Genomic DNA, 18,996 nt, shown 5'->3' with positions numbered 1-18,996 from the left:
AAAACTATGTGCGTGTTATGGTCTGGTGCGTGTTATAGAGCGAAAAATACGGTATTTTACTTTCCCTTCTCATTGCTCTGGGACAAGGGTATCTAAGGGGTCCTTCTGGGGAGCAATGGCAGAGGAATGAGGCGGGGGGCAAGGATCCTATCCTGATACAACCCAAAACACACTTTCCCCCGCCTACAGCAAACTACTGGTGGTGTCATGCCTAAACCCATGAAGCTTATCACAGGCACCCATGGGTGGGGAGGAGAACTCCAATAGTGAAAGCGCTAACCCACCGGCAACAACCAAATGACCCCACAGCTGGCCTCTGATAATAGGATTTCAGCTTAAATCAATGCATTTGATTAAATGGATTGTGGACTGGATAGGGCAGTGAATTAGGAAGGCAAATCATTTATGCACCAGCAGAACTGATGATTTCTTTCGCGTGATGTGGTATTTCCATAGTAGTGGAAGCTAAGGTATACAGCGTTGCTATTTTTCTTTGGAATATCTTGAATCCTTCTAATGGGGATGTCTAATATCAATGAGTGTGTGTGTGTGTGTGTGTGTGTGTGTGTGTGTGTTTAAATATTATCTATAAGCAGTCTTGAACTTGCTTGAGAGTAAGTACTGTGTGTAGTCTTAGGTCAGTCACTGATAATCCATATGCTGAGAAATTATTAATTATCTCTTGTGATTGGGAAGAGCAACCCTAACTGGTTGCAGATTTGCCTGGCCTGAATGAAAGGCAGTCTTTTTTGCTGTGCCACCTACATGTTGATGCAGCAGAAGGACCCAAAACAGCCCCCCCTCCCTTGGAGCTGCCCTACTTAGAATTCAACAGGTCAGATCCATAGCCAACCCAGTTCCAACCCCCATATCCCACTTTGGGACTGGCTACCCTGGGGGTAGGGACGCGGGTGACGCTGTGGGTTGAACCACAGAGCCCAGGACTTGCTGATCAGAAGGTCAGCGGTTCAAATCCCTGCAACGGGGTGAGCTCCTGTTGCTCGGTCCCTGCTCCTGCCAACCTAGCAGTTCGAAAGCACGTCAAAGTGCAAGTAGATAAATAGGTACCGCTCTGGCAGGAAGGTAAACGGCGTTTCCGTGCGCTGCTCTGGTTCGCCAGAAGCGGCTTAGTCATGCTGGCCACATGACCCGGAAGCTGTACGCCAGCTCCCTCGGCCAATAAAGCGAGATGAGTGCTGCAACCCCAGAGTCGTCCGTGACTGGACCTAATGGTCAGGGGTCCTTTACCTTTACCCTGTGGGTAGCACTGCCTCCATCAAACTTTCTACAGCTGTATCCGGGGTCTTCGCTAGTGCAGTAGCATGGAAATAGAATGAAGGTTTTTTTTGTTTTCTTAAAAAAGAGGACTTTATCTCAATACGTTTAACCTTTGTAAGAAGGTCAAGCACTAGTATTGTGAAGAATTTATTAAACTTTTCAGATTGATGGCAACAATCATGGCAACTATGATGGCAACTATGCCCGATTTCAATTTTATTTTAAAATTGAATGGAATAAGCAAAGTGCTATTTAAGTCAACGCTGGGCCGGATGAATCTCAAGCTGGAATTATGATTGCCGGAAGAAATATCAACAACCTCAGATATGCAGATGACACAACATTGATGGCAGAAAGTGAGGAGGAATTAAAGAACCTTTTAATGAGGGTGAAAGAGGAGAGCGCAAAATATGGTTTGAAGCTCAACATCAAAAAAAACGAAGATCATGGCCACTGGTCCCATCACCTCCTGGCAAATAGAAGGGGAAGAAATGGAGGCAGTGAGAGATTTTACTTTCTTGGCCTCTCTGATCACTGCAGATGGTGACAGCAGTCACGAAATTAAAAGACGCCTGCTCCTTGGGAGAAAGGCGATGGCAAACCTATACAGCATCTTAAAAAGTAGAGACATCACCCTACCAACAAAAGTCCGTATAGTTAAAGTCATGGTTTTCCCAGTAGTGATGTATGGAAGTGAGAGCTGGGCCATAAAGAAGGCTGATCGCCGAAGAATTGAGGCTCTAATACTTTGGCCACCTCATGAGAAGACTCCCTTGAAAAGACCCTGATGTTGGGAAAGATGGAGGGCACAAGGAGAAGGGGACGACAGAGGATGAGATGGTTGGACAGTGTTCTCGAAGCTACAAACATGAGTCTGACCAAACTGCGGGAGGCAGTGGAAGACAGGAGTGCCTGGCGTGCTCTGGTCCAGGGGGTCACAAAGAGTCGGACACAACTAAACGACTAAACAACAACATTTAAGTCAACAACCTACAAAGACTTGTAGTGGGCACTATACACTTACGCTTTTCACTTCATCTAATGGAGCCAATGAGCAATGTAGAGAAAAAAGTGGGCTTGTTTTGGAGTTTTAGATTTACTTATATTATAACGTATTTTGAGTGTTTTATTTTATATCTTTATGCTGTGAGCTGCCATGAGATATCTGGATGAAAGTCGGTATACAAATTTAATAAATAAAAATAAATAAATAGGTATATTAATCCTTCCTGGGATGTCTGGTCAACTCACTCATCAGAAACACTTATTTACTTCTGGTAAAATTACTAGAGAACCACATATTTATTGTGGAATCAATAGAGGATTTTAATCATTTTAACTTCTCAATAATTTTAACACATTCTGATGGGCAGATCTGAAAGTTGCATTTCACTCTATAAACCATAACATATACAAATTCAAATGCCTTATGAAATTCAAAACAAATTCCAGACATGGACCCAGTTTCAGAATATCAAATGCCCCTATTTTGCATAACATAATAATGACAAACATCTAAAATAAAATACTAAATGAAAATAGATCCAATGTTTGTACTTGAGTTACTTCAAACTAATTTAAATTCAAAGTTCTGCCAAAGGGGCAAGTAGTCATCCAAAACCACAAATATTAATATTTGTAAAGTTCTGTTTGTTTATACTTTCTTCATTATTAAAGCACACATGTCAACAGGAACAGTTTTCCTTACTCAGTAGTAGTATTAACACAGTCTGATTCTCTACGAAGCCGGTGGAAATTAAAACACTGACTTGCATTGTAAGAGCTTGTATACAATTTACTTAGACATTTGTTTTAATTAGGAAATTAGTTTTATCTCAGGGCAGCTGCCATCAGCATGCACACCAGGCAACAATTTCAGAGATTCATAAAATTGAAGAATTGGAAGGGACCAAACAAACTGTTACCCCTAACAAACTGAAATTAAGCTACCAAATTGAGGTTGGCTGATGGGCACTTGGAAGAAAAGATGGCAGTGACCTCTCCATTCAGCAACTAACATGCATATGTAGTTGTTAAGAGTGTGTGCTCCTGATACATCATATGCCCATGGGTTCTTCAACCAACAATGCACTGGCAGGGGAAAACAGCTTCACAGCAGAACCTGCCCCACTTCTATGCCAGAATGTCTGGTTCTCAGGTCAACCTGTGACCCTCTAGATGCTGCTCTTGATCGGCCCCAGCCAGCACAACCAATGGACAGAGATGGTGTGACTTGGGAGTCTGGCAACAGGTCAAGGATTCCCACTACTGACGCAAGAGCATCAATGCATCACGGATACCTGAAGCCTATGGGCTGCATGCTGTAAATCAAGAATTTTGGGGCAGGAGGGGAGACAATACAGAGCAACTGGTCACACAGCAACTTCTGAAGATGCCAGACACAACTCCATTGTGTTCCACAACTTAAGGCATGGGTAGGCAAACTAAGGCCTGGGGGCAGGATCCGGCCGAATCACCTTCTAAATCTGGCCTGTGGATGGTCCAGGAATCAGCGTGTTTTTACATGAGTAGAATGTGTCCTTTTATTTAAAATGCATCTCTGGGTTATTTGTGGGGCATAGGAATTCATTCATTATTATTTTTTCCAAAATGTAGTCCGGCCCCCCACAAGGTCTGAGGGACAGTGGACCGACACCCTGCTGAAAAAAATTGCTGACCCCTGACTTAAGGGCTGCCACAGAGAATGCCTTTTCCCAGGCCACCTTCTCAAACGTCTTAGCATGATGGAAGAAGCAAGAGGACCCGCTCTCCTCTGCCAATCTTAACACCCAATGGGCTTTGTAGGGAAGGAGATGGTCTTTCAGCTATTTGGAGCCCGAGTCACTCTGGGCTTTAAACACTTTAACACGAGCACCTTGAATTGGGCCTGGAATTAAACCAGCAGCCAGCGCAGCTGTTCTAAAAGAGGGGATAGGTGAGATCTAAACAGAATGCCAGCCAGTAACCTGGCTGCTGCATTTTGGACCACTTGAAGTTTCTAAGTCATCTTTAAAGGCACATTGCAGTACAGTGGTGCCTCGCAAGACGGAATTAATCCGTTCCGCGAGTCTCTGCGTTTAGCGGTTTTTTCGTCTTGCGAAGCAACCCTATTAGCAGCTTAGCGGCTATTAAAGGCTTAGCGGATTAGCGGCTAAAAGGCTATTAGCGGCTTAGCGGCTTAGAAAAAGGGGGGAAAGGGGAAAAAATCGCAAGACTTTTTCGTTTTGCGAAGCAAGCCCATAGGGAAATTCGTCTTGCGAAGCGCATCGAAAAACGGAAAACCCTTCCGTCTAGCGGGTTTTTTGTCTTGTGAGGCATTCGTCTTGTGGGGCACCACTGTACTCCAGTCTGGAAGCTACCAGAGCATGGAGTACAGCGGCCACGTCGTTTCTGTCCAAAAGGGGTTGTAGCTGGTGAATCAGCCGTAGCTGGAAAAGCACTCATCTCCACAGACGTCAACTGAGCCTCCAATGGCAGCACTGAATCCAGGAGAATCGCCAAACTGTTTCTTACAGGGGAGGGCAAGACCATACCTCCTGGACATGAGAACTTGGGACTCTGTCTCTTTAGGATTGAGCTTCTGTTTATTGGCCCATTTCCAGTTCATCACCACCTCCAAGCCCTGCTCTGACACCTCAGCTACCACTCTTGATTCAGACGGAACAGAGAGACAGAGCTGGATATCATTTTCATTACAGAGCCTTTGGTGAATGCTGAAGACCCTGGAATTTTGCACCTGAAATGTATATTTTTAGGGGAGGGAGCAACCCTTATTTCTGTGGTTGTGAATTATTTTAAACTCTTTTTAACATGTTGTTCTAATTGCTGTAACCCGGCCTGAGACCTTAGGGTAAAGAATGGGTAATTAACAGCAAGAACAAGAAGTAGAAGTTGGTTAATTTATTTAGCTAATCTTCAACTCGCCAACAGTATCGAATTGTCATTACCACTATACCGAGAGCAATTTAAACTCAATGAGAGCTAAGTACGGAGGGAGGAAAAGCTGTTTTCAAGAAAGGGTTGCTTCCCCCTCTTCTTGGCTGGAGAAAGTATTTTAGGGCTTTATTTCCCATAAATCCACATCCCAGCGGTCAGCATTCTCAGTACTTATATTTCAATAGCAGCTGTTGCAAAATCACTTCCTCGGCAATACGCTTCATTCGCCTATCTGTTTTCTGCTGGTAAATCTCTCTAATGCTTTCTTACAATACAGCTGCACTTAAGCTGCGCGTTCCGTCCGCTGCCGTATGTATAGCAGATCATTACATAGCCAGAATAATGTGAAACAAGTAAATCCGGACAGCAGCACAGGCAATGCTATGTTTTATCACCCTTTTCATCGCTCGCACCGGGAAGTGTGGACACTTTCCTCCTACTGTTATCCTTGGAGCATCTTAATTTGGGGCTTCATAAAGCAATGGTTTACCAACAGTGGGCAGGATTAAGTGGAATTCCCAGAAGAGGTTTAGGGGGCCACGGGGGGCATCCGTGGGGAGGAGAGGAAGCGAGTTCCGTTGCATGAGAGGACTTAGAATCATAAAACCACAGACTTGTAGTCCAGCCTCCAGAAATGCAGGAATCCAGCCCACAGCCATCCCTGGGCAGGCTCCAACCAGCATCCTTCTGGTTAACAGCTAGATGCACTGACCCACTGTGCCACAGAGTCTTGCACAGCCTACAGGGATCATGTATGAACTCTGTCATTTGTATTGATGTAAACGTCTTTTAGGGACGTGGGTGGCACTGTGGGTTAAACCACAGTGCCTAGGGCTTGCCGATCAGAAGGTCGGTGGTTTCAATCCCCGCAAAGGGGTGAGCTCCTGACGCTCGGTCCCTGCTCCTGCCAACCTAGCAGTTCGAAAGCACGTCAAAGTGCATGTAGATAAATAGGTACCGCTCTGGCAGGAAGGTAAACGGCGTTTCTGTGTGCTGCTCTGGTTCGCCAGAAGCGGCTTAGTCATGCTGGCCGCATGACCCAGAAGCTGTACGCAGGCTCCCTTGGCCAATAAAGCGAGATGAGCACTGCAACCCCAGAGTTGGCCACCACTGGACCTAATGGTCAGGGGTCCCTTTACCTTTACCTAAACGTATTTTGTACAGCTAACTATTTAGCTGTATCCCCAGTATATTTTATCTTATTGCTACGGCTATTGGCTAATGAAAATAAAGTTCCTATCTGTCTGTCTGTCTATCTACAGGGAACTCTGGTGTTCCTTAGAAGCCAATTAGATGGATTTTGCAATGAGATAAAAAAACACAAGCTTGTCACTATTAGCGCTAATTGTCTCTTAAATTGTGTATAGAAGGAAGTTAGGTTTGCTCCAGAATGAGCTTGAAGACGACGGAGGGCACTAGGTCTAGGAAGATCACCCCCATCCCCACAATTACTCTGTCATACTCAGGAGGAAGTTTCAGGGGACAGTATTAACAGGGAAAGTATTTCTCATTTCAGGGATGGAAAGAGAGGCATGCACATAGGCATGCTGACTGTGGTGTTACCTCTTTTATTAACGCTTCATCACTAAGAAAACACTCTTCCCCTTAGATCTGCTTGCTGTTTAGTCCAAGAATGACCACTGCAAGGAAGCTTGCAAAGCAAATTTCAGTTACCGTATTTTTCGCTCTATAACACGCACCAGACCATAACACGCACGTAGTTTTTAGAGGAGGAAAACAAGAAAAAAAATATTCTAAATGAAACAGTGGATGTATGATTTTTGTGGTTCATGCTGTGGCCACAGACATGTGATCTGACAGTGAGTTTGGAGTAGCCCAATGCAAAAATCCTGAGAATCCATGTGGATCCATGCTTTGTAACCACGTTTTTGCACCACTGCGACCCTAGGCAACAGTGGGTGCGTGATTTTTTTGGTGCAGGCTGTAGCCATGGACATGCTATGTTATCTGATGGTGAATTTGGGGTGACCCAATGCAAAGATCCTGTGGGTCCATGCTTTGTAACCACGTTTTTGCACCATTGCAGCCCCAGGCAACAGTGGGTGCATGCTTTTTTTGGTACAGACTGTAGCCATGGACATGTATTAGGCTTTTAATGAAGGGGAGAGGAGAGATGCTGTAATCCTCCTGGCTCAGATTCTGATTTACCAGCCGCGTGTAGAAAGTATAGATTAAGATATTTGATATACAGCATATAAATCCAGAGATTTCCATGTCTCACTCTGCAATCCAGCCTGCTGTTACTTACGAGCAGGGAAGCAGGGTTTCTCTTCCAAACAAGCATACTGTCTCCCTCCAGCAGTACATTGCTTGGAGAAGCTGTAATTTGGAGGGGGCCTGTGGGCAGGGCTCTCTGCTTTTGGAAAAGAAATGAGAAACCTACCATTGTAAAGCAAAAGTCGTTCCCCCACTACCACCCAAGCCAGCCCTCTCTCCCTCTCCCTCTCCCCCACCTGCATGCTTTTCGGCTGCGAGTCCCTAGAGCACAGAGAGGAGGAAGTGGTGGGCTGGAGCCTGCATGCAGTGTGACTAGGGAAGATTAGAAGGAAGGACGCGATCCTTTCCTTAACCCTCTGCTTGCCAGGAGGGCAGGGGATTCCCTGCTCTTTGTTGAGTTTGAGCAAACGCAGCAACAGAAGCGGGCGGGCAGTAAGACCCTGAGGCAGAATGCAGGAAAGCTTCTGCCTTCCCTCTTCCCTCCGCCTGCCCGCCCAATCTTATTTTTGCCTATTTTTCCCTGCGCTCCTGCGAGTCAGCTCCAGGGACCACACATTCGCTCAATAACACGCACAGACATTTCACCTTACTTTTTAGGAGAAAAAATCTGCGTGTTATAGAGCGAAATTTACGGTACACACAGAGAGACTTGGACAGCTGAGCACCAGCATTATGTTGAGGATCAGGCTGACAGTCTATTTTGTACAGAGCAGCGGTGAATCAGAGTGCGGGTAGTGTTTCAATCTAATGGAGCTTGTCAAACAATTAACACTAGTGCTAATTACATGTAATCCCTGTCTCCAGAGTGCTTAGAGGAATCCTTCAGTCATCTAAATTAGAAGTTCAATTTTGGAAACAACATCAATGGGATGAAATTTAAATTGATCGTTTCCCTCTCTTGGAACTAAAATTAGCAGAATTGTTACATTTTAGAAAATGCTTTAAAAGCACAGTTCATTCCATAGTGGCAAATAGGTACATACCAAATGGCTGCATTTAAGCTATCAAGTCCCTATTGAATAAACTGAAGTAGATCATGAGCATCTTTTGGTGAGAACGGAGAGACGAGCCAGGAAGCTGCATTTAAGCACAGCTCCCTGTTACAGCCGAATCAGAAAATTATAGTTAAAGCCATAGTTTAAGCTGGCTTCCAGATCTTGCCTTGTTTGGAAGCCAATAAGCATCGTTTTCCAGTTCAAATGCAATGGGGAGCCATGGTTAATTAAGGCCCCCCGCCCTTGCTCTAGCCTTCCCTGACCTATCACATGATTCTCTTCTTGCAAAAATGTTAGGATCCTGCTTGGAGGGAGAGACTGGTGTACTACTGAGAGGAGGGATCCAATTCTCAATGGCTATTATCCCACCCACAATACTTCATATCTTCCAGAGCTCCTGGCAAGGAAAGATGCTCTGGTCTCTGGTTCAAATTATAAGACAGAGAAACCAAGAGGGAGGGAGCAAACGAGGTATAAGACGCAGCAGGGCGTATGGAAGGAGCACATACCAGTTTCCTGTTCGGCTTTGGCACCACTCGCTAGGCTCAGTTTTTATATTGGTGGGGCAACAAGGGTTTTTTGCACCACTGGCTTTTGTGTTGTACATATACACGGATATTGAGTCATGTAAACATTCTAATGGTCACCCATTTTAGACAGCAATTTCAAGCTAGAAGCTACTGAGGCAATAAAGGCGTACAGCGGTTTAAGGCAAATCGACCAATACCTGGACAGAGATTGCCTTGGTATTTACTCTTACTTCACTTAAATGGGACCTCTCAGTATTTACTGACTGACATTTTACAGCTTACAAAGCAATCTGCCTTTCTTGTCTGGTACTCTTCATCTACCAACGCAACGCCAAACAGCTGACTATCCTGTTTCTAAAAATGGACTGTGCTGCAAACAGCACCCTGACAATTTAATAATTTGTCAGAGTGATCCAACCAGTTATTATGAAGCACATATTGTGGAGTTCAGAGGTAAAGGTCACCTACTTACTCACAAAGCAAAGATAAACCGGATTTGCTGACACTAAAAATCAAGGCAATTAAAATAATAATAATCCAAGACAGTACTTGGCAGATTTTACAGCAAACATACAAATTCTATCATTATACTTGAAATTACAGCAGCTGAATTTTCAGAATATTTTTGTCTTGACCCAGCTTACTTGCTACCCAAGATTTCTACTTCTTTTGGCCAAAGAGGCCGATAAATATAGATGTGAGTCTTGTGATGCATTAAAAATGCAGGAATTTCAGCCACTGTGGGGGAGTCTATCTATCTGATTGAGTTGGATCAGAAAGAACTTCAGCTCTTTCCTGCCCCTTTATAAATTCCAATATTTAGTCAGAAAATGCCAAGAACCACCACACGCTGGCAATTACTTATTTCAGGCTCCACAACTTGAGAGATCAAGATCAGCAGCAAATACATGCATGTTCTTCAAAAACAAAGATTCTAAGCCACTGAAGGGATGAAAGACATGAACTCCAATTACCAACAGAACACCTCTCCAATTAATGTATTATCTTCAGCATTATAATTAACACGGGCAATGAGTAGTATATTAATTGAAAATTGACAATGCAAAGTCATCAACAAAATTTCATTTTCCTAGCAACAACCCATAGATGTATCATCTTCACTAATCATTTTCTTCTGTCAAGTTTTACCAATATTTCTTTATGACACTATATTCGGGTTTAACCCTGTAAGTTTAAACTATTTACAAGTATGGTTAGTGATCAACAGTTTATCTGGAAAGTTATATAGCCTTTCATTTTCTTTTGGAATTTTTAAACCTCGAGATAATATTGGTGTGTTTGCACTCTCTAAGTTCCGGATTCATTTAAGCTCGCAGGTTGAAAAATGTGGCAGCTCTTTGAGGGTTAACCAAAGAACACCTTTATTTCAGCTTTCCCACCTTCATTTAGCAAGCTTTCACCCTGTTATTTTTTAAGATTAGACCCTCTTTTAAAGGCAGAAGGTTATGGCCTACAATAGCACTATTTGTCTTTTCTTCTTGCCTCAAAGCTCCACCGCCCTCCTGGGCTGGGGATGCCCTGTTATTTACAATGTATTATTATTGCAGGGTTGTCATCATCTGCCAAGTGCTCCATTCAAAACTTGCTGAACTTAATTGCAGTGTGAAATGGGCAAGAAGGGTTCTGTTAGTTAGTAACATACCCATCGGTCAAAGAAGATCACTGTTTCTGCTACACCTTTCAAGAGCCTTTCAAGAGCATATATTGTTCGGTGCCACAAAAGCAACCAATATCAGGAAACAGTCGTTTTGGTCAAAGAGCAATCATTGAGTTCAACATCTGATGATTAACAATATTCCTGTTTCAGTTGAATACTGTAACACAGAGCTTTCCGAACTTTTCATGTTGGTGACACACTTTTTAGACGTGCATCATTTCGCGACGCAGTAATTCAGTTTTAGTAGCAAACCGGAGGTTAAACTAACCCTTTTCCAGCCCCGGGAGGAGTGAGGGGAACATTTGCGAGACGCACTGCACACTGCAGCTGACACACTAACAAAACTAATAATGTGATTGGCACTTTCGAGTGCTCAAAAGTGCTTTGCGTACAGTGTGGCAGAGTATCACTGAAACATCACAGCATGCTCTAACCAGACAATGAAAGCTTGCGGCAAAAGAGTAGAATGTTAAAACCATAGAGTGGCAAAGATGAGAATTGTTTGTCATTTTTTGGTCCCACCCTTCTTTCCATGAAGCTCAGGTAGGCTTAACTCATTTTATCATTGAAACAACCCTATTGGTCTGAGAGTCAAAGGCTAAGAGCTAAAGGCTGCTTGGTTCCAAGTCCAAAAACTCTTGATCACATCAGCAACACTCAAAACACTTTCACCATGCTTTCACAAGGCACACTCTTGTACTTTTTTTAGTGTAACATTCCTATAATAAGTGGACTAACCATTATTTCTGAAACCCAGAAATAACGCATCATGTAATTACAGGCAAACTGTATACATCTTGTTACTGATCAGACTTTTCTAAAATCTTCTCATGGCGTTGAATCTCACACACCCTGTTCAATGAACTCTGAACCCATTATGCCATTTATACATTTAAAAGGCCAAGGACCAGTAAAAAGTAATCATGGTCACAATTTTCTGCAGCCCAACACTCAATATATTTGCACTCATAGTGTTACAGCACAAATTAAAGTTTTAAGTTCAGTTTATTTTTAATAAATCATGGGATGCCATCCTAAGCAACACAACCGCCAGAAAACAAGCCTCAGTCAATTCTGGGGGACTTCATTCTGAGAAAATAGATCACAGCCCTATTATCGCCTTAAATATTTAGGGCTATGCTTCCTTAATTCGGGGGGATTTTTAAAATTTGGGAACTTTTGATGGGAAAATGACACCAGCTTTCGGAAAACTAAAAAAGCCTGCATTCCTTAATGTGAATTCTGTTAAACATCAATTCAAATAACACATTTCCAAAAGTACACGCTATTCTCAGGTTTTGGAAAATACAAAAACCTGTTCACTGAGACTGAAGTCTCAGCCCGGTTAAATGACACATGACACTTATCCAAAGTGTTATGTGTTCTGTAGATGTGTGCTTTTTCGTTTTTGTTTAGTGTTGTTTTGTTTCCTTTGCTTTTTTTTTGCTTTTTTTCTGTGGTTTTTTTTTTTTTTGTATGCTCCGTTCTTTTTTGTTTGTATAGTATTATTTTGGATTCAATGTTTGTAATTTTTGTTATGATTATGCATTGAAAATAAATAAATAAATAAAAAATAACACTCATCCAAACCATGGCTTAGAACAAATAAACAAAGGTGTGGACTCACAGCCACTGGACTCCTCCCATTCCGGCTGTCACTATGCTATCAGAGCTCACCCATCCTATGGCTCTGTGTTAGGTCCAACCCCATGCTCATGACTCGTGTAAACTAGGAACTAACTTTGCAGTTCCCGGTTTGTCTGGAGCAAAACAAACTATGAGCTTGGGTCAAATGCTTCAGAAATTGGCAGGGCAGTGCAGACATCCTTCTAAGCCACCTCTCCCAGATTGCGGTGCTCTGAGGCAGATCCCATTCCCTTTCTTACAGCAAGGCAGAGAGATGGGGGAGCAGCATGAGGAACAGCAAAACCGTAAAAGTAAGAAAAGAATAGATCAGAGAAGTGTGCAAGGCCACCTCTTGCGTCGACTCTGCTTCTGACTCTTCCATGTTTGGCAGTTAGGCAAACAGTAGTAGTTTTGCCAAGAGGGGAAATAGATGCTGGTACCTGTGTTTTATTTCCCCATAATTTTCCTTTGAAAGCACCCTGGAATTACCTGATTGGGGGTGGGGGACAAACTACAGGGAAATATGTGCACATGTTCCTTTGGAATTTTAACTTTGCCTGTTGAGAACGGACACAGTATTATGAAATGAGAAACTTACTTTGTTGCCTCCAGTTACAAACTGCTTGCAGTGTGATCTCACAAACTGAGGGTGAACAGCGACAATCTGAACATAAAGAAGGAAAACAATGCGTTATTATTGATATTGTTCTTGTGTGGTTTTATGAGCTGTAGAATTATTTAGGTATTATTATTATTATTATTATTATTATTATTATTATTATTATTATTATTATTATTAAAATTCATTAAATTTCTATACTGCCCTTCATCCAAGGATCACAGGGCAGTTTACAATCTAAAAAAACAAAGATATATATCATAACATACAAAGAAAAACAATATTCCCCAACGCACATTTGAACATAGATTGTTTAATAAATCGAAGGCCTGGTTATAGAAAAACATTTTTGGCCAGCGCCAAAAGATATGTAATGAAGGCGCCAGGCGAGTCACCCTGGGGAGAACACCCCACAAGCAAGTAGCCACCACAGAAAAGACCCTACAATTATTCCGGTACAGAGTCCATGATCCTACTTACTATAACCCCACATACTATCTTAAAACAAATTCTACACCCTTCGGCTAGTTTGCTTTCGCAGAACTATCACATATTGTTGGCTTGTGATTTGCTTCTCATGGTTGCTTTCTCTGGCTTGTCTACCAAGCATGTTTCTGAAACATTCCACATTATTTTGGGGCGGGAAGAAGCAGTAACTGGCCAGGAAAGCCCTTGCAGCAGGAGTCGCCAGCAGGGTGCCTGCGGGTGAAGAGATGCCTTTGAGGCACCTTTTCAAAGGGCAGATTATTCTATTGGTTCTGACTTTGACCCACATCCCTTGGCGAGGAAACATTTGTGTGCATTTGTGCTCTGCCCTTCTACTTTTCTGTGGGGCAGGTTGATCTGGGGGGGCGGTGGGGATAGGTGAGCAGAGGAGGGTGGCACCCACAGCACTCACTCTAAATTCCAAATGTGCCCATGGACCTAAAAAGCAAGCACAAAGAGGACAAATTCCTCTGCTTTGCAGAGGAATCATGGAGGAACACCATCACTGTCCATACCAAAACTTTTGAATGAAATCTATGATATATTCATGTTCTTTTTCTTTTTTTGGAGAAAAGAAATGCAACAATAGTACATTTGTTAAGACTTAACTAAGCTCTTACTTTAATAGGGCAATCAAATGTTTCGTGGAATTCTTCCCCTGTGTACAATCCAAACACCTGCACCTGAAATTAAAGGATATGCTTTTAAAACCATATTAAATTGTCTATGATTTATCCCACTTCAGAAGTCAAAAGGTGAGTGTAAATGGAAACAGCAAATACATCATAGTTTGTTTGTTTTTAAAAAACAAAAACAAATACATTTGCAGCACACTGTAATAGTTTAAAATTATCCAAAGCTTTCCTTGATTCCATTAAAGTATTTAATGGAAACACGAAAGTGCTTCCACCCAATTAAGCTGCTAGAACCACCAGAAGGACAAAGGACTCTCCGCGCTTTATGCCAAACACTTTTATTGAATTGATAACCACCTCACTAAAACAGAAAATAATTTCCATATCTACAATAAACAGAACATAAATGGAAACCTTCTATTATCTCAGAGGCTCTGCTTTTCTACCATTATACATATTTTCATTATGTTTTAAAATGCAGCTTCAAGGGTGCTAAATGCTAACAGATTTACCTTGTGGAATACTCCCAGTTACATTTCAGTCATATCATCATATCATATATTTATCCCTAATAACTGCCAAGCAAAGCTTTTAAATGTTGAGATAATACAGTGGTTAATATCTGAATGACAGGCCCTCAAATGCATAGCAAGAAATGTGCTGTAAAAAAAACTACCCCTTTTCGCCACACCTCCTGTTTTCTCAGTTACTAATTCAGCAGGATAAAAGGTTGAATTAGGATTGGCGGGGCAGTTGCAATCCCATCTCAATCCAAGGGCGCTCAGTCTTGGGCAAATCACTATCCCCTAGCCTAATCTATTTCACAGGATGGCTGAAAGAATAAAAGGAGGGAAACAAACACCCTACCATTCTGCCAAAGGGTTTAGAACAGTGTGGAAACTGGAAAATGTGAAAAGGCATTCATATGTTCCTGTATGCATAGCAGCAATAATACAGCGCAGAAAGACTCGTGCGTCTTTGTGCAAAAATACCCACAATCATATCCAAGTTCTGAAACCTCAGTCGGTTCAAAATGCTGCAACTACACTATAGGCAATTTTGTGGAGTATATTAAAAGGTAAAGGGACCCCTGACCGTTAGGTCCAGTCGTGATCGACTCTGGGGTTGCAGCGCTCATCTCGCTTTACTGGCCGAGGGAGCCGGCATACAGCTTCCGGGTCATGTGGACAGCATGACTAAGCCGCTTCTGGTGAACCAGAGCAGTGCACGGAAACGCCGTTTACCTTCCCGCCAGAGCGGTACCTATTTATCTACTTGCACTTTTACGTGCTTTCGAACCTGCTAGTTTGGCAGGAGCAGGGACTGAGCAATGGGAGCTCACCCCGTCGCGGGGATTTGAACCGCCGACCTTCTGATCGGCAAGTCCTAGGCTCTGTGGTTTAACCCACAGCGCCACCCGGGTCCCTGTGGAGTATATTATTCCCCTGCTATTCCATCTGCACTGGCTTTCCATTTATTTCCAAGCACGTTACCCTTAACACTGCCAGCAGCTTGGTGCCAAATTATCTCCTCCCACAAGTGCCTGCCTGTTCACTAAGATCTTCTGGACTTTGGGGTCATTTTGCTCCATGTCCTGCCACCATGAGAGGCACAACAGGCAAGGCTCCATGGGAGTCCAGGCAAGGCTCCAGGGAGTCAGGTACTATGAAACCTCCTGCTGATTTCAGCCTGACCCTTTCAGCTATGGCCTTTGGATGCTACACCAAAACGCTTTTATTTCTGCAGGCTTGTGGTATGGCTGGCTCCTAAATCTGCTGTGTTCTTTCATACTTTTTGTTCTTAGCTCCTTGTCTGATTGTTCATAAAAATACACGGCTGCTAGTCAACTTGAGTGTCTCAGTGTGGTTGGAAAGGTGAGCTATAACTACCAAAACTAAATGAATAAACTTGGAGAACTAAAATGTATGCTGCCTGTCCTTCTAAGCATGTGTTGAGTCTTCAGTGTGCAAATGCACAGCCAGTCTCAACTGCAAAAAAAAAAAAATATTTTTGTAATCTAAATACATCAAATCACACCAAAACTTTACTTCTTGAATATATAAGCACATCACTTTTGATTATCATACACAATTATTGGCTTCTGTCTTATCTTGCCAAGACAATTGCATTACTCTTAAGAGCCTCTCGCACTGGTTATAAAATTCTACAACCTCTTTTACCAGCAATAGTATCTCAATTATTGTGCCAATTATTGTAACATCAAGATTTCTTCGGAGGACAACACACTGGGAACCGTAAACTTATTTATGGCATTTATTCGCTCACTAAAAGCACAGATTAAACGAGTTTACTACTCTTTGCTCCTGTGGGAAGAAATATATATATACTTCAGTATTTATTTTAGTTTACTGTTCCTAAAAATCCTGCCTAAGAATGTGATTAGTAACAAATAGTGTTCTATCCAGTTAAGTGAGATGGATCTTGGGAAATGGCGTTAATACACTGTGGCTGCTAGCAGCATTATTCCCAGAAAAAGCATCCTGAATAGGTTACGATTTGGAATTTTATTATCACAACCAATATTAGCAAAGACTGCCATGGTCTTAAAAGCAAACAAATGAACAAAGACATTCTAATAAGTGGGGAAATCGATCATCAAAATCACTAAAATGTCACAGCTCTTAACATTCCAGGAAAACAATGCTAATTGTTAGCTGTGCGGTACACAAAATGATGTATGTCTCCAGTCGACGAAGAAGGTGCCACATTTTTAAGGAAACTGTACATGTATTATATGTATTGATTTCACATTTGTTTAAAGGAGCAACTGCAAGGCACTATATTCCTCTGATAAACTATGACTGCTTATCAAAAGATTTCTGAGGAAACAATCATAAGGTGCTTTTTAAAAAAACAACCAGAACCAAAACCACCAGCCCAAAGAAATCTTGCCCACAAAAATCCAATTTTGTGGATTTATAGCAGAGAAGCATTAAGCTACTGTCTTGCAGGAACATCAGACTAGTCAGTGAAGTATAACTGGCACAGTAGTAATGATTACAGTGACAAGTCCCTGTGCCACGGCTGTTAATCAGTTTAATACCAGTAACATTATTGACATTTCTTGTAATTACTTTTCCTTAGGCACATTTGGGCCAAATATATTTGACTTTAATTATGAGGGGGGTTTTGTAAGTGAGTCAGGTACTAAAACACAAGATCCAGGTGCTGCTGTTATAGGGTTTTGCTGTACAGAGATCTCCTGAGGACTTGGAAAGTGGCACATCACCATTTCATGCTAAATGTGGAAAAGCCATACCTTGCCATCTTCAGAGCAAACACCCATGTGCTCTCCACTTTCATCCAGGCTAATTTGATTTATCTTAACTGGACTCTGTTAAAAGTTTGGAGAGAGAGAGAGAGAGAGAGAGAGAGAGAGAACACTTTAGAATGCACAATGCAGAAGAAGCAAGTTTCTTCCATCTCTCACCCAATACAAAAACCAGGTGTGCAGTACCAACAACCCACCAAATTAAATGTTGCCCACTAGGCATATGTAGTGGCTCATCAGAAGCAAAACCTGGTTTTGCTGCCTGCCTGGGACTGCTAACAAAAAGAAGAACAAGGTGTGTGTGTGCAGCTCCTGGGCAGGCTGCAACAGATAACTAGTATTGCTGCTGTTTGGCAGTAGTGTTCAGACTTACTATCCTCCCAGAATGTTTTCCCTATTGGCATAATTTAGACAATAAAATCATAAAAGAGAGAGGGGGGGGGAAATCCATAAAACGTTGTTAATCCAGACATATTTCAAACACATAAAACATATAACAGACTCGGTAGCCACCATTAAGTAGTTTTTAATTTGACTTTTAAAATCTTCGCTAAATATCGCGAAACAATCTCAGTAGTTTTGGATACATCATTCCTATTCATTTGTCCACTGCACATTACAAAGAATTCTGGGGCATATTATAATAGATTATCTACTCAAGTCAATTTAGATCCAACTGTTTCTCCTGATAGAGCCCAGCGTGGCAAACACATCTATTATTATTATTATTATTATTATTATTATTATTATTATTATTATTATTATTTATTTCACCTAGAATGCCTTTGGCACTGCAAGTTACAATATAAAACTGGCAGTAGTGGGCAAGGCTGTCTGCCATTTCTTGTCTTCTCATATCCCTGATATGCTTCTAAGGATTCCATGGAATACCAATTTTCAAACAGCCCGAGAAAGCAAGGAGAGCAGTGTCCCAGAAGTCAGGTGTGCAAACAGGTCTACTCATCAAACAGGTTACTAAGCTGTGACATAAACTGGAGTGGGAAGAACAGACTTCCATGAGCCTTCTATGCCTAGTCACAAAAAGCTGGTGACCAGAAGAGTAGCTATTTGCAAGCCTGCCCAAAGTCTTTATGGTGTTAATATGTCACAGACTATAGCCTATGTTCCTCAGGAGCTTGATAATATGGAATATTTTCTGCTGGTGGCAGCCATCACTACACTGAAGAGCTGTGAAGGGTTATGCCTCTCCCATTACACCTTGCTGCCCTGCAGAGATGTCTAGCTGTTCCTGGCAAGTGAACAGCAATTACCGCCCTCATTGCATCGCGGTGAGTCAGGTCTAACAATTAATCAGGTGCTCATTTGAATTCAGAAAATGGTTGGGGAAATCTTGCCAGTTTGTGCCTCCATTACAACCGCTCACATGAGCAGATTTGTGGATGGCTGAACCTCACTCTAGCCAAAGCAGCTCCCACTTACATGAGAAGGCAGGTCCCAAAGTGAGATTACTCACAGTAGTGTTCAGAGGATTCAGATTTTGCGCTGCAGCAATGTGAATATTACATTATAGCAAGGATGAAGTATAAAAGCAATGAACAATAAGACTGGAAATTAGCTGAGTAAGTTCCCTCTCTAAAGAACTTTAGGAGTTAGATGATTAACTTGAGGACAAAAATCAGGTTTTCATGAAGAAAGTCTTGAAAGTTGTGTCAGTGAGGAATT

At 42.2% G+C, this 18,996-nt stretch overlaps 2 protein-coding genes across 2 annotated transcripts in view; one reads left to right on the top strand and one right to left on the bottom strand.

Annotated features, from left to right (window-relative positions):
* The window catches only part of STARD3NL (STARD3 N-terminal like), a 292,381-nt gene that overhangs the window by 194,116 nt on the left and 79,269 nt on the right, over positions 1 to 18,996 (top strand). The gene's annotated exons all lie outside the window — the stretch shown is intronic.
* The window catches only part of VPS41 (VPS41 subunit of HOPS complex), a 114,814-nt gene that overhangs the window by 51,872 nt on the left and 43,946 nt on the right, over positions 1 to 18,996 (bottom strand). The window contains exons 6-8 of the mRNA XM_082192764.1: positions 17,302 to 17,376; positions 14,007 to 14,069; positions 12,880 to 12,945 (exon numbers count right to left, since the gene is read on the bottom strand). Coding sequence (XP_082048890.1) covers positions 12,880 to 12,945; positions 14,007 to 14,069; positions 17,302 to 17,376 — 204 coding nt within the window. The remainder of the gene's footprint in view (positions 1 to 12,879; positions 12,946 to 14,006; positions 14,070 to 17,301; positions 17,377 to 18,996) is intronic.

The sequence above is a fragment of the Podarcis vaucheri genome (assembly GCF_965113315.1).
Source record: "Podarcis vaucheri genome assembly, chromosome: 12".
Taxonomy (NCBI): Eukaryota; Metazoa; Chordata; class Lepidosauria; order Squamata; family Lacertidae; genus Podarcis; species Podarcis vaucheri.
The sequence above is the reverse complement of the archived record's forward strand: the minus strand, read 5'-3'. Positions and strand labels throughout refer to the sequence as shown.